This window comes from Myxocyprinus asiaticus, chromosome 20, assembly GCF_019703515.2.
Source record: "Myxocyprinus asiaticus isolate MX2 ecotype Aquarium Trade chromosome 20, UBuf_Myxa_2, whole genome shotgun sequence".
In the NCBI taxonomy this organism is placed as follows: Eukaryota; Metazoa; Chordata; class Actinopteri; order Cypriniformes; family Catostomidae; genus Myxocyprinus; species Myxocyprinus asiaticus.
In genome coordinates, this window is record NC_059363.1 from 42,451,318 (window position 1) to 42,466,031 (window position 14,714).

At 37.6% G+C, this 14,714-nt stretch overlaps 1 protein-coding gene across 4 annotated transcripts in view; it reads left to right on the forward strand.

Moving 5' to 3' along the window:
• Positions 1-14,714, forward strand: part of scaf8 (SR-related CTD-associated factor 8) — a 63,559-nt gene that overhangs the window by 42,733 nt on the left and 6,112 nt on the right. For all 4 annotated transcript variants that reach the window (XM_051646179.1, XM_051646182.1, XM_051646181.1 and 1 more), the window contains 13 exons: positions 1,648-1,692; positions 1,872-2,033; positions 2,126-2,282; positions 4,756-4,883; positions 4,961-5,137; positions 5,290-5,369; positions 5,465-5,585; positions 8,798-8,929; positions 9,023-9,132; positions 9,236-9,429; positions 13,406-13,506; positions 13,786-13,899; positions 14,039-14,195. In XM_051646179.1, the coding sequence (XP_051502139.1) occupies positions 1,648-1,692; positions 1,872-2,033; positions 2,126-2,282; positions 4,756-4,883; positions 4,961-5,137; positions 5,290-5,369; positions 5,465-5,585; positions 8,798-8,929; positions 9,023-9,132; positions 9,236-9,429; positions 13,406-13,506; positions 13,786-13,899; positions 14,039-14,195 (1,678 nt within the window). The remainder of the gene's footprint in view (positions 1-1,647; positions 1,693-1,871; positions 2,034-2,125; positions 2,283-4,755; positions 4,884-4,960; positions 5,138-5,289; positions 5,370-5,464; positions 5,586-8,797; positions 8,930-9,022; positions 9,133-9,235; positions 9,430-13,405; positions 13,507-13,785; positions 13,900-14,038; positions 14,196-14,714) is intronic.

A 14,714-nucleotide genomic window follows, 5' to 3' on the forward strand; every position in this document is an offset into this window, starting at 1 on the left:
ACTGACTAGTCGACTAGTCTAAAGAGAAACCAACCTTCAGAAAACAGCAAAAAAAAAAAACATTGAGCATTGAGCAACCCATTTAAAATACTTAATCTATTCCAAATCCAATGCTAAATTCCACAGAAAAGGGGCATTTATCTGCGACGTGCTTGCTTTGAATTATGATCACTGTACTTTAAATATAGAACATGACACGCAATCACTGAATCAACGTTAGTGAATATTTAATAGACATTTATTGAAAACAATTGAATGAATATTGCAGGATTAATGGAACAACCCTAAAAGCCTTTTCTAAATGGAAATCACCAAGTAAAAGTTACTTAACATATTAAAACAGTCAGGACATTGTTGAAAATAATTAACAGGTAGACTAAGACAAATCTATGAGAGAAAAAAATGCGCTGAAAAGTTGCGCGTATTTCACGACATGCAGTCGAGCATTAACCATTGATCTAATATGACATTTGTTCGGTAAAGAACGTTAACCAATAACAGTTACGATGTAAAAAAAATATAAAAAAGTAGCTATAGGATAGAAAAAATAGGCCTGTGATGTAGCCTATAATAAACCTAATGTATTCTAAACATGACGTGCACACAGAATAAAAGATAGCTTAACACTTTAAGCAGTCGGAACCTCGTTGAAAATAACATTCTTAATCAGCAGATTAAAAAAAATGGCATATCTAGTCTAAAACAGTTATTTTCTAGGCTACTTAAAAGCATACATTTTTTGATGAGTAAAATTAACACGTCGACGTGGTCTGGTGAAAGACAGGACTTGACTCACCTGAGGCGGCTATCCTGTGCTTGGAAAAAGCCCGCTCAGTGGAAAAATAACATCCAAGCATGCACAGATGTAAAGAAGACTCAAATGTGAAAACATCATTAGGGACTTTCAAACATTTGGAAAGCCGATTCCCGCGCCACCGGAGTGATTTCATAACTACTTTGCTGAGTTTGCTTGTCTAGCGAGAGGACATTTTCCTGTGCGCGCCGCGAGTGAGAGGGAAGAAGCACGCGTAGCCTGAGGTGAAATTAAACTCTGTATCTGCTCCAGATATCCTCTTTTTTTAAATAATATTTGTATTATTAATTCTATTTAAAATATGTAACATTAATATGACAGTAATTTAAGTGTAGCCTCTGTAAAAAAAAAAAAAAAAAAAAAAAAATATATAAAGCCAAACGTAAATGTGTAAAAATTATGATCAGTTTAATGGGGGGAAAATATTAACCGACTAGTAATTCCAGTGTCGAGTAGCAGCATCAGAACCGTTTATTCAACTAGTCGACTAGTCTCGCACATCCCTAATCATAAGTGCAACGTTCCTTTTAGTGCACACATCATTCAGTATAAGGCTTAAAGTATATAGTGCTGGTAGTTGCAAAGGTGAGTTAAGCAAACCATGGAATTTTCTAAATGGTACAAATTGTTAAAAGTCACTGATGCACTGAAAGTTCTCATTAAATTGTTTGAGTCAGCATGGCTAGTTTTAGATATTTATTTTTTTGGTTGGTTTGGTCAGTGACCAGATGAAAGTGAAATGCCATCTTGGCATCTCCATTTAATGCAATTATCTTGCACTTAATTGTCAAATGAAAAAACTGATCTTTTCTTATGTTTGTGCTCTTTTTCAGTTCTACAAGCATGTCGTCCAAAGTGTGGAGAAATTCATTCAAAAGGTCAGTGCTTATTGCCTTGCTAATATATTTATTTGTACTGAAACAGATATTTTTAAGCAGAACTTGAAAGCAAAATTAAATGTTTTATCCATTTAGAGTTATTTTAGCAATGTTTTGTTCCAAACTAGCTGCAGATTTTCGTCATTCTCTTCATTTCGCGATTCTGTGTGTATGTGTAGTGCAAGCCCGAGTACAAAGTTCCTGGTCTGTATGTGATCGACTCCATTGTGCGGCAGTCTCGTCACCAGTTTGGTCAAGAAAAAGATGTTTTTGCTCCCCGCTTTAGTAAAAACATTATTGCAACGTTCCAGAACCTCTACCGCTGCCCCACTGATGACAAGGTGCGTTCCTTCTTCGTATTCCCAGTGTAATTACTTGGGAAAAAGACTTGCCTATACACAGTCTATGCACTCTTCCTGTATTTGCATTCCAGAGTAAGATTGTCCGAGTGCTGAACCTATGGCAGAAGAACAATGTCTTCAAGAGTGACATCATCCAGCCTCTTCTGGATATGGCAGCAGGGCTCCCACCCCCCAGCGTCACGCCCGTCTCTGCCAGTAGTGCTGTACCCATGAACAGCACTACCCCTGGTAAGTTATATGCACGAAATGCATCCTGTGACAATGCACTAAGGTGGCAATGTGTTTTAGGTTCAGAGAAACCAGTTGCACTGCTTTGACTTGATATATGATTTGATATACCAGTACATTGATTGCACAATTACTAGAGCTATCGAAATTGAAGTGTTAATGTATGCAATTAATTTAACATGTTTAATGCATTTTTTTGTTTGTTTTTTTTTTTGTATTTTTTTTATGCAATTAATGCATTTACCAATTTGACATTTAGATTCAGAATTTTTTGGGGTTGAAATAAGGCGGAATCTTGTCCAATGCGATGTGTCTGAGATCATTACACTGACATACACACTACAGACACACAACAGCGATTCCGTGTCAATGGTAAAGTGATTTTTATTTTTTTTTTCTCAACACAAACTCAGATTGGACAGAATAAAACCATATTCACATGACTCGCTAGAGTGAAGCGTCAGCATTTCCCCACTGCATTGCGCATTACCAGACAATTAGGATGAAGTATGGTGACGTGGGCAGTACCAGCGCTAAAAGTGAAACAAGATGTTCTTTGCAGTGTTCAAAGCATAAATAAATGTGAAAAGCAAATCTTGTGAATGCAGCTTCACGATTGCTGTAGCAAAATGGATAGCCATGATTAATATTGTGGAGGATGAGATATAATGCCCATTGCAGTGAATGGGCAACCTATGGGGACTAGTTCTTTCAGTTTGTCAAACTCCCCCTTAGACTTTGGAAAACGTTTAATGTTACTTGAATTGGTGCTTTTTTTTTCTTTTTTTTTTGTGCATTTCTATCTTTATACTGTGAAATGCTTTGTTTGGAAAATTAATAAACATTGTTACATTTGTTTTCTTTTCTAAAATGAAACAATGTATTTTGTCAGGAAAAGTATAAATGGGGTTAAATTTCAGCACTTTCAAAATGTTCAATTACTCGATGAACAATGAAAAATGCATGCGATTGAATTACGTTGAAATATGTTAATCGACTGACAGCACTGATCAAAACAAGACTGAGTATGTTATCTTTCATTTTAATCTTTCATCTTTTTTTTTTGCTGTGTTCTCTGTCATTGTATGTTTTATCTATAGCTGCAGAAATCATGGATTTACACTACCACTGTCTTATATTTTAGCTTTAAGTTGATTTTTGCTGTCTTATTATTTGTTCTTTAGAGTAGTAAAAGTACTCTTTAAACCGGTGATCAGCTGATCGTGTCTACATTCAGAGCCGATCTTTTTTCATTTGTATCATGCACGAAATCTCACACACACACACTGCTACACTAATGAATACGCACTTGCTCAGCCCTTGAAGTATAACATTGTGGCCACTGGAGGGTGAGTTGTTGGCAATTCTAAGCATTTGCTAATTTAAACTTTTAGACATGCTGTTATTTAGATGAATATGCCGGTTTGTTTTAAAAATGTGCATGAATTACATGTGTATGTAAGAGTTAATGTGGGGGTCACATTCACAGTTTATGTAAACAATGTAATTTTACAGTGTGGGGCATTATCATATTACTACAGCATATAACTTGCAAATGTGTGGCAAAGGGCACTTTAAAAAGACAAATCGGTGATCAGATCGGTATCGGCTGATCACAGTGTTAAAATATCGGCCATTGAATCGGCCTCGAATTTCCTGATCAGTGCACCACTACTTTTTAAACTGTATTGAAGGAATACCCACATATGCTGGTTACTTAATGGCTGTTTTATCTGGTCATCTATTTCAAAACAAATATTTTTATAATAAAATTTTTGTTTTGTAAATGAATTCACATGTATGCACAATTTATTTTGGTCTACTATTACTTAAACATTATATTTAAGTATTTGACTGACACTTATCCAAAGTGGTGAGCTAAAAATGTTGCCAATTTTTAGTTCTCTGGGAATCGATCCCGCAACCGTGGTGTTGTTAGCACCATACTCAATATTAGCCAAATTACTTGTGAAATGATTTTCATGCATTTAAGCATGAGCCATTAGATCAAAAGGTTTTTAACTCCTGAAACTTTCAACTAAACAGTGGGAAATGTAAGTGGGATCACAAAATAGACTGAATGCCTATGGACAAGCACATGGTGAGCGCTCAGCTGTTACAAATTTGTTTTCCTAGTACTTGCTGCCACCTAGTTTGAACACTTTTGCAGGGACATAGAGCAAACAGAGCCGGAATCACAGGCTTTCAAAGACATAAAAAAAAAAAAAAAAAAAAATGTTCATCGTAAGAAATCTGGGGGATTTTCTGTAAAATGAGTCCAATATTTTGCAGTTAAACCACTGTATGCGTATAATGTGAGCTTTTAGATTTGGGTGTGAAAAACTGCAGGCGGAAGAGTTTAAGTGATCATGAGAAATTTAAATTCAGTCAAGTTTGTCCAAACTTTTGATTGGGAGTGTATGTAAGATTATAAATGTTTTAAAATCTGTGTATATTCTTTATTTCCTTAAAGGAACTCCCGCAACTCCAGCCACCCCAGCCAACATCGTGCCAAGTCTCCCAGACTGGGCGTCTCAGATCTCCAACACAGACACAGTGGCTGCAGTCGCTCAGATCTTACAGAGCCCTCAGGGCCAACAGGTATGATTTCTCATCTCACAATGCGCTCTCTGCACAGCTGTATGTTCTGCTCTGTTGTAACAGGTTTGTGTTTATAGTTGCAGCAGCTGGTGCAAAGCCTGCAGATGCAGCAGCAGAAGCCACAGCCTTCTCTGCTGCAGGCGCTGGATGCAGGGCTGGTGGTGCAGCTGCAGGCCCTGACTGCGCAGCTCACTGCAGCCGCAGCAGCCAACACACTCAACCCACTGGAGCAGAGAGTGTCCTCCTTCAACAAGGTGAAATTGCACACAGACACAAAGTGTTTGTGCCATAATAAATTAAAACAGTGCCTCTTACACCTTGTCCTAAGCCTTGAATAACACTACTCCATTATCCATGGTGACACTGAACTACTTTCTCTCATCTTATTTGTTATGTATTGTTGCAGAAGCTTTTGGGTCAGTTCGATTTTGGGAATGAGTCGGAGCGCAATGAGGATTCAAAAAAAGATGCTGCATCATCTCAGTTGTATGTTGTGTTTGTGCACTTTTTTCAAAGAAAGCTATTTGATAAAGAACAAAAACAGGGAACAGTCATTGTTTTTGTCTCTGTCTTCACTGTAGACCTGTGGTGTCTGAGTCCATCAATAACTCAATATTCCATCAGCTGGCTGAGCAACTCCAGCAGCAAAACCTAGAGCAGTTTCAGAAACAACTACTGGAGCACCAGCAGCATCAACAGAAGGTACAAAATCAGCGAAAGGATGAGGCATTTGTTTTTGTTTAGAATTGGTTTTCAGGGACATTGTTTTAACCTTTATTTGAGGCCATATTGCCAATCAATCAGAGGAAAAAAGAATTTGGATTCAAGGCCGTACAGTTCAAAAGTTATAAGCATAAATATAAGTGCAACTTTGAACAGATAGTGGCACTAGAGGGTTTGAGCTAGACAACCCAAATTTGGGCCAGATATAGTTGAGGCTGTCCTCTATCAGTGTGCCAAATTTCACAACTTTTTACCTTACGGTTCAAAGGGTTGAAATAGACTCCATTGGCAGAAAATGCACATGAATAATAATAAGAGAAAAACCAACAGATACATTAGTGCCTATGCAATAAGCTGATTTTTGCATTTTTCATTAAGCAAAATAACGCTTTATATTAACCACCATAGACAATAGCTGGGTTTTCCATCCACATATTTGTGTATGAATTTTTGGATGTTGCATAAAAAATGCTGGATGAAAACACCAAGATGTGAATAAAATCTCCTAAATGCGCATAAACATATATGCGTGCTTGAGGTGGATAATATGTTTGTTTGATAAGACGACTTGAATAACCTACGATGGAAACACATTTACCAAATAAACTCCTAAATGCACATCAAGAAAGTCACTTGACTTTGCCTCAATAAAATCATGTGACTAAATAATTTGCTCAAAACTGGCTATTATTACCACCCAGAACTGCCAGACATGCTTGAGTTCCCAGATATAAGGCATCTGCCGCAGATTGCAAGCAAACATGAGGTTCTTGAAAGCGTTTTGCCTTCGCTCTGTAAACCGCAATTCAAGTAATTTTTATTTGTATAGTGCTTTTCACAACACACATCGTTTCAAAGCAGCTTTAAAGGAAATTATGCATAAAAAAAAAAAAAAATGAAACTATCTGTAATGTCTTACAGTGATCATTGTGTAGTTTGATTAAATAAGATTGTAAAATGTGTATAGAAATCAAATAATTAAATATGAATTGTATTTAGAAATCCTGTGAGCAAGCTGAAGGGGAATGTGGCAAGGAACACAAAACTCCATAAGGTGTTGGTTAATGGAGAAAAATAACCTTGGGAGAAACCAGGCTCACTGTGGGGGCCAGTTCCCCTCTGGCTAACATCATGAATATAATGCCAGTAATAGTTATTTGTGTGTAGTGCAAGTTATGATTTTAAATTTGTAAATTAAGAGTTAAGGGCCAGTGTTTAAACAGATTTTGTAAGAACTGGAAGTTTAATGACTAATGTCTTTTGAAGTTCATTCTGGATTAACTGCAGAAGTTCACATAGATGCATTGTCCTTTGTTAATTTGCTGATGAAGTCTTTTGTTGGCAATAAATTGATAGTCTATGTATTCCATTTCAAGAGTGTAGTCCATCATTAGACCAAGGTGATGCAGGCAGAGATAAGTGATGAGGTGCATTGCAGTTCAACCTGCAGGTCATTTCGTCGGGGTCCATCCCAAGTCCAAGGTTCAGGCAGTGGCATATGAAGGATCTGATGTCTTACAGTTGTAGTTGGTATCAGTTCATCCTCTGAAGTCAAACAACTGAAGTGATGTCTGGCTAGCACTGGCTGTAGTTTGTCGTCATCACTCAGCGACACATAGCAGTGGAGTCCGACACCAAGCAGGAATGGAGCTGGATCTGGCTGGCTCTGATAACCTCAGGAAATGAATCCCGAGGTTGAGACATGGAAACAATTAGAATTATATTAGCGTAGATGCCATTCAGTTTTATGAAGAGTTATAGATCATGATGGATGTTTCTGGTACCGGCAGACCCAACTAAAGCAGCCTAATTGTGAGTTGATGGATAAATTAGGTGTATGCCTGGCTAAACAGATGAGTCTTTAGTCGAGACTTAAACTGAGTGTGTCTGCATCCCGAACAGTGTTAGGGAGACTGTTCCATAGTTTAGGAGCCAAGTATGAAAAGGATCTACCTCCTTTTGTGGATTTTGATATTCTTGGAATTATTAACAAGCCAGAATTTTGTGACTGTAATGAACGTGATGGAATATAGCATGTCAGAAGGTCACTTAAGTACTGTGGAGCTAGACCATTCAAAGCTTTGTATGTAGTTAACTAAAATGTAAAATTAATACGGAATTTAATAGGTAGCCAATGTAACGACGATAACATTTCTTGGTTCTAGTCAGCACTCTGGCTGCTGCATTTTGAACCAATTGAAGTTTATTTATTGAACTTGCTGGGCATCCTCCCAATAATGCATTACAATAATCTAGTCTTGAGGTCATGAATGCATGAATACATTTTTCGGCATCAGCAACAGAGAGCATGTGTCGTAACTTAGCAATGTTTCTTAGGTGGAAGAATGCTGTTCTACAAACATTGGAAATTTGATTTTCAAAGGACCGATTAGTATCAAATATAACACCAAGTTCTTTGCTGAAAAAGACGACATAACAGTACATCCATCGAGAGTCAAATAGTATTTTAGAGGTTTTTGGTCCAATTATTAGTACCTCTGTTTTGTCGGAATTGAGTAGAAGGAAATTTCTTGCCATCCAATCTTGGATTTCATTGATTCACTCTGCTAATTTGGAGACTTGTGAATTTTCGTTGGGTTTAGAAGAAATATAAAGTTGGGTATCATCTGCATAACAGTGGAAACGTATTATACAAGTTATATATATATAAAGTAATTACATTAAACAAAAGACTTCCATACAACTTCCATTTCCATTTATATTTTGTGCCAATTTCCCCTGAAGTGACGATTTTGTTAGTTTGAACACATGGGATAGAAATGCTGCTTTATTCATAAATTGTTTTGCACAATTCACATTTTTCACAATAATTACATTTGTAACTTGGATGGAAACATAACTGTTCATGTACACTTCATATTACTGGCAAATTCTTAAACTTATACACTTTTACATCCTTGATATTAGCTACAAACTCTTGCCCCTTGAGACTGTGAATACACAAATCTGACCGATACAGTCACTGCAGTTTCTAGAGTAGCCTAAAACCCATTAAAATGTAGGTCTTATAGAATATAATCTAATTAGAAATGATCTATGGGTGTGTTTTTCTGACCCCAAATTTTAAATATCTGGGACATTTTTGTCACTTTCAGTTGCATTTTTGACCCAAGCCCTGGTGAACATTTTCATACCCTGATGTTTATATTAATGCACTTCATTTTTGACAGCCCATGACCATTGAAGGCCAGGAAAGCATCTTTGGTCTTGACAATTCTGCCCCTCCGGGCCAAAACAGTGCCCCACCACAGGTCTCTGAACAAGAAGCAAAATTGGATGACTCCATTGATAACCAACAACAGGCAAGTCCAGATATAATAATATCTTATTTGAGGGGAAATGCCTGTTTTAGAAGTCATGAATTGGCAGTAGTTTAACAGTTGTGTGCATTGCAGGACATGGATATTGATGAAGGACAGGATACTGTAGACGAGGAGATCTTTGAATCTGAAGAGAAGAAAACCAGCAGCACCTGCTCAAGAACGCGTTCGAGATCTCGCTCTAGGTATTTTGTTAAACAGTCCTCACTTGCTTTGTCAGAGTTGCCCCCTTTCCAACTTCTAACCATAGGTTGGTATGTTTTCATGTTAATCTTTCTTTAACCCCAGGTCACCCAAGAGAAGGAGGTCAAGGTCACGTTCTGGCTCACGGAAGCGTAAACACAGGAAGCGGTCACGGTCACGGTCAAGAGACCGAAAAAGGAAGTCCTCCCGTTCTTATTCCAGTGAACGACGAGCACGGGAAAGAGAAAAGGAACGACAGAAAAAAGGGCTTCCTCCCATCCGCTCAAAGTTTCTCAGTGGTAGGAATTCTTGGAGGGAGGAACCAATTCTTTTCCCCCCCATAAAATTGTATCAGATTTGGGGGTGGGCTCTTTTACTTTGAGCTAGTAAGCAGCCACTTTAGAACACCCTAACAACCACATGGCAATGTACTAACAACTGCTCAAAACACTTTAGCAACCACGAAGCGACGTCCTGATTCGGGCATTGTGGCAGCGAGTTTGCCACTCACATTTTCTTCAGAAAATGTTAAAATTAAGTTTAACTGAATACATTCTTATGAAGTACATTTCTTGTGAATTACAATAGGGTCTGGGCTTAAAAAGGAGGTCCAATTTGTGGGAAATTAGGGCCGTCAATAGATCAAAATTTTTTATCGAATTAATTACCTGATATTCCGATGAATTATTCGCATATTAAAATTCACTGAGAAAGGGCCCCAAATAAAGATAATGTAAATAATTTTAATAAAATATATATAATGAATAATTTAGATAATTAGATTGAAATGTATTATTGTGGCAGATGAATAAAGGGTTGATTAGACATTTACGAAAGGTGGCTTTAGGCATCAGTTTATTGTTTGTAGTCGTCATATATCAGTGAGGCTGAAAAAAAACAGCCGATATTTCATATTTTTTAATTATTGGCATTGGACGATATATTTTCCCGTTTGGACGATTAGTTTCGCAAGTCGTCACGGCGCCAAAAACCGCCTGCTTTTTAAGTGGAAGAGCCATCTGAGACTCGTGAATGACTGTTCCTTTTGCTGTTATGTGTCATCTTGTTACCACAATAATAGTGTGTAACAAAGTCTCATTCAAGCAGACCCAGTCCCTGAGCAGACGCGCATGAGCTCATGATAGAGTGTGTATGCGTTTTATTCCCCATATCTGTTCTTAACACTTCCTTGTACCTTTTAACTGTCTTGTCTAATGATAGCAATACAATTTCTATCATATATTGTCTGAAAATATGCAGGTATTTAATTTCTTTCAAAGATTTCATTCAGTAATCTCACAAAAACATGCACAAATCCAGCGATTTCTTCAAGTGAAGCTCGAATTATATCAGTCTAGATTAGAGGTGCCCAAACTTTTTCCTACGAAGGGCCAAAAGTCAAACATGAATGAGGGCCGTAGGCCAAAAGAGAACATTACATTATAAAAAAGTCAGAGCCTGAAATTCATTTCTGAAAATGCCCCCTTACACGGCTCATATGGGGGGCATTTATTTTTACCTTATTTTTTTCCTAGCCTTATGACTCCATCATCCTTTTATGTCAAATACTTTAAACAATGAATTCAGTTTTAAAATGGCATGTTTCAATAATTACAAAATTGCATGATCTCTACATTGCATTGTTACTGAAACAAATGTATTTTTCTCATTCACATGTTTCCAAATATTTTGGCTATTAAATTAACAGCCTACAAAACAACTGCTCCGACACAGAGCAGTAGATGACATCATTTCTACAGATTTGGAATGAGGAGCTTATAAAAAAACTTAGCAACTCATTCAAGCCATTTAATAAAACGGGGAACATTAGTCAGAGATATGATTCATACACCAAAAGTGGTTAATGTTCTGTAAAATTATTATTGTATCATTAATAAAGTTATATTTAACATCAGGATATTATTTTTGTTAATATTATAATTAACAGCATTGTAGCATTTGATCATTTTAGCGCAGGAGCACGACACCGAACTGATGTGGAGCGTGAGAAGCAGAGTGCCCGTCTGTGCGTGTTTATAGCACGAGCCTCCGCCACTGACTCGGCAACATCTGCACAACGGACATCACAAAACAAACAATGTTCAGCAGAAATTAAAATGAAGAACGTTATGGATATATTAATTTTGAACCATATCAGATTGCAGGGAATTTTTTTTGCCCAGAGCCCATTAATTTCCGACCCTGGATGGAACTAGAGATGAGATGTTATAGGTGTTTACGCGTCTCTCTTCACCATGCAGCTGGTACATTACACAAAGCATTTTTGCTATTTCTGCCTTTCTTTCAAATATTATGAATAATGAAGGAGCGCCAATATATGAAAGGTGCAAGCGCTTTCAATGTTAACAGCTTTGTTGATTATAAACAAACTATATAGTTTTATCGCGTCGCTCATGGAGGCTTTTGCATGTCGTATTAACAGGTTTAGAAAGGTTTAAACATCTGTAACATCTTAAGTTTAGTACCTATGTGACAAAGCACTTTCTCACTGCGCGTGCTTACACCTCCGACACTGCTGACAGCTGCATGAGAGAGAGAGAGAGAGACGGAGCGAATTTACTCGCACAGCTTCTGGAATTACAGTTTGATACAAAAACAAGTTTATTGATTTGATTTGTTCATCTGTATGTATTGTTTACTAATTCCCAGCTGCACTGTAAAGTGAATAAAAGTGTGCAGAAATTTCCCGCAGTCAGAGCCTGAAATTTGGCTAATAATTCTTACAATTGCCAAGTTCAAAATGCGGGAAATTTCTGCACACTTTTATTATATTAAAATCTTTAAGTTGCACTGGTTCTCCTCCTCTATGATTTGTCAGTGCAGAATGATAAGAATGTCCATAGAAGGTATGTGTTTGATGAGAAAAACACAGACTAAAAGTAACAAAACAGAAGATAAGCAAATGTTTTTGGTGTGAAGCGGCAGCACTTAGTAAACAAACTTTCAGTATACTGGACCATAGGTGTCAGTATAGAGTCCAAAGCCACAAGTACTATTGTACTTATGGTTTTAGAAAATAAAGAATAAATAAAAATACAATAAATAGCTAAACATCAGTACTGTATGTTCAGTGTCGGTCAGTTGTGGACCATTTAAATAAAGAATAAATTAAAATGATAGCTAAATAAGTATCAGTACTGTATGTTTAGTATCAGTCAATGGCTGACAATTTAAATAAAGAATAAATTCAAATAAAATAAATAGCTAAATAAACATCAGTAGTACGGTGTAGTATCAGTCAAATGCTGACTATTTTAATACTGGCAGTAAATTAGTGGCAGGTTGTAAAACAAGAAGCATTTATACCTGCCAAGTCAAGAGATCTACAGCGGCAGCGGTGTTACACCATATTCTGCTATACAAGTTCGGGGGAAACTTTCAACGGTGGAAAACCAGACTTTTAAATATTACATTTTATAATGCAACGACTGGAATTGTTCGGTTGAAGGGAGTACCAAACTGCGAATCCTGAACTAAACAGTTTGGTGAAATACATGTTTACACGTTAGCTCCCACTCAGCTGACAACAATGAAAGTAGCTATGTGGTTAGCTAGTTAGCTATAAGCTCGTTGTCACGGAGAGTAAAGACAGGTGTTGTTTATTTACTTTCCAGCATTGTGTCTCACCAACTAGGTAACAACTTAGCATGAAATCAACACTCATCAGACACAATCCATCACCGCACCATTGTCTGCTGGGCTGCAAAAAGATGCTCTTATGCTTTCAATCTGTTACGTTACTGACTGCACTGACAAACTATAGCTGGGTAACATAGTAAACAGGAGTAATAAACATGAGTGACATGGTTGTCAGGGACAGGGTTAACATTATATTAGTTATATTGAAAAGGGAAAATGATGGGGTCATTGTTTAACTTTGCAGTATGTATTTCACAAACTAGTTAGCAACTTGCCGTGAAGACACCGCTTAACTCTGCACTGTCTGCAGATCCACCGTCAGCTCAGCTCTGTAAACAATGGAGTCGGAGCACACTCTGCTGGACAAACTACGTTATGACACCAATTCTAAATCACCGCAAGCATTGTTTTCTGCATTATATGTTCTGAAAAAAAAGTTTTCATATTGGAAAACACATACGGCGATACCGATATATCTGTGAAAGGCTAATATTGGATAAGATAAATCAGTCGGGCACTAATTATTGTTTTAATGAATAGTAATCAAAAGTAACTTGATTTTTAAGAATCATACACCTCTTATATTGTTTCATCTTTTCCTTTTTCCTCTTACAGTTTGCAGCACTACTCTATGGGTTGGCCAAGTGGACAAGAAGGCCACCCAACAAGATCTTACAAACCTCTTTGAAGAGTTTGGGCAGATTGAATCTATCAATGTGAGTTGAGTCTCTGTAAGCCTGGAAAGCTCAGCTCTGCAATAATCCTTAGATCTGTTTACCTTTTAATTAGAGAAGTTTAGTGCAATTTAGCCAAGAGGCATGTTTTGGAGTCTCTAAGTATTGGTGGCCAGTGTGTAATTAGAAGTGCCCTAAAAACGCTTTGTATTTCAGGACACCTCAACAGGTTCTCAGGCATTCTTTTTTTTTAGAGAGCTTTAACCTGGAAGTTTTCAATGGCTCATTTAGACTACTGCTCACGGCTACTTTTTGTTCCAGATGATTCCTCCCAGAGGCTGTGCGTACATCTGTATGGTGCATCGACAGGATGCATACCGTGCCCTACAAAAACTGAGCACTGGCTCCTACAAGATTGGCTCAAAGGTCATCAAAGTATGTGGGGACTGCAGATTAATAACATTTTACGATATATAATTTTTTTAATTATTATTAAATTTTTTTACATGTTCTGCCCGTGTTGTACAGCAATTTAGAAGTATATTTTGGGTGTATCTTGCGGCATTGTGTGCAGATTGCCTGGGCCCTAAATAAAGGTGTTAAACAGGAGTATAAACAGTTCTGGGATGTTGACCTTGGGGTCACTTATATCCCATGGGAGAAGGTCAAACTAGATGACCTGGATGATTTTGCAGAGGGAGGCATGATTGACCAGGAGACAGTCAACAATGGTGAGAATTTTTTCCTTTTATAGGAGGCAAACTAGCAGATTAACATAACATGTATTATGTAACTTTTGAAATAATAGGGATGCTCCGATCGATCAGTCACCGATCAGTATCGGCCGATATTCACGTCCTGTGACTCGATCGGTGATCAGTAATTTGGCCGATCGCATAAACCAATCGCTCATGTCACAAAAGACTTGCGGCTCCTTTGTGACTTCAGCAGCACTGTCATGGAATCACGGAGGAGTGAGGAATACTGGCATAGTGTTGTAAGACAACAAATTTGATTCGGCAGTTAAGAACGATGCAGTGGGAGAGTATGAAAAGTTTGTGTACTGTACTGTGGCGTTTCACAAGCGACAAGGCAAAGGGAAAACTGCATGAGTTGTGAAACGTATTAACGTTCATGGCGGCAGCTTCTCAGTCTCCTCCGGGCATAGGCATCGTGAGTTACAAGATGTGGTGTAGTTCAAACATCTTTATTAAATATCTCCCGATTAAACGCATTAACAATAGTAGCAC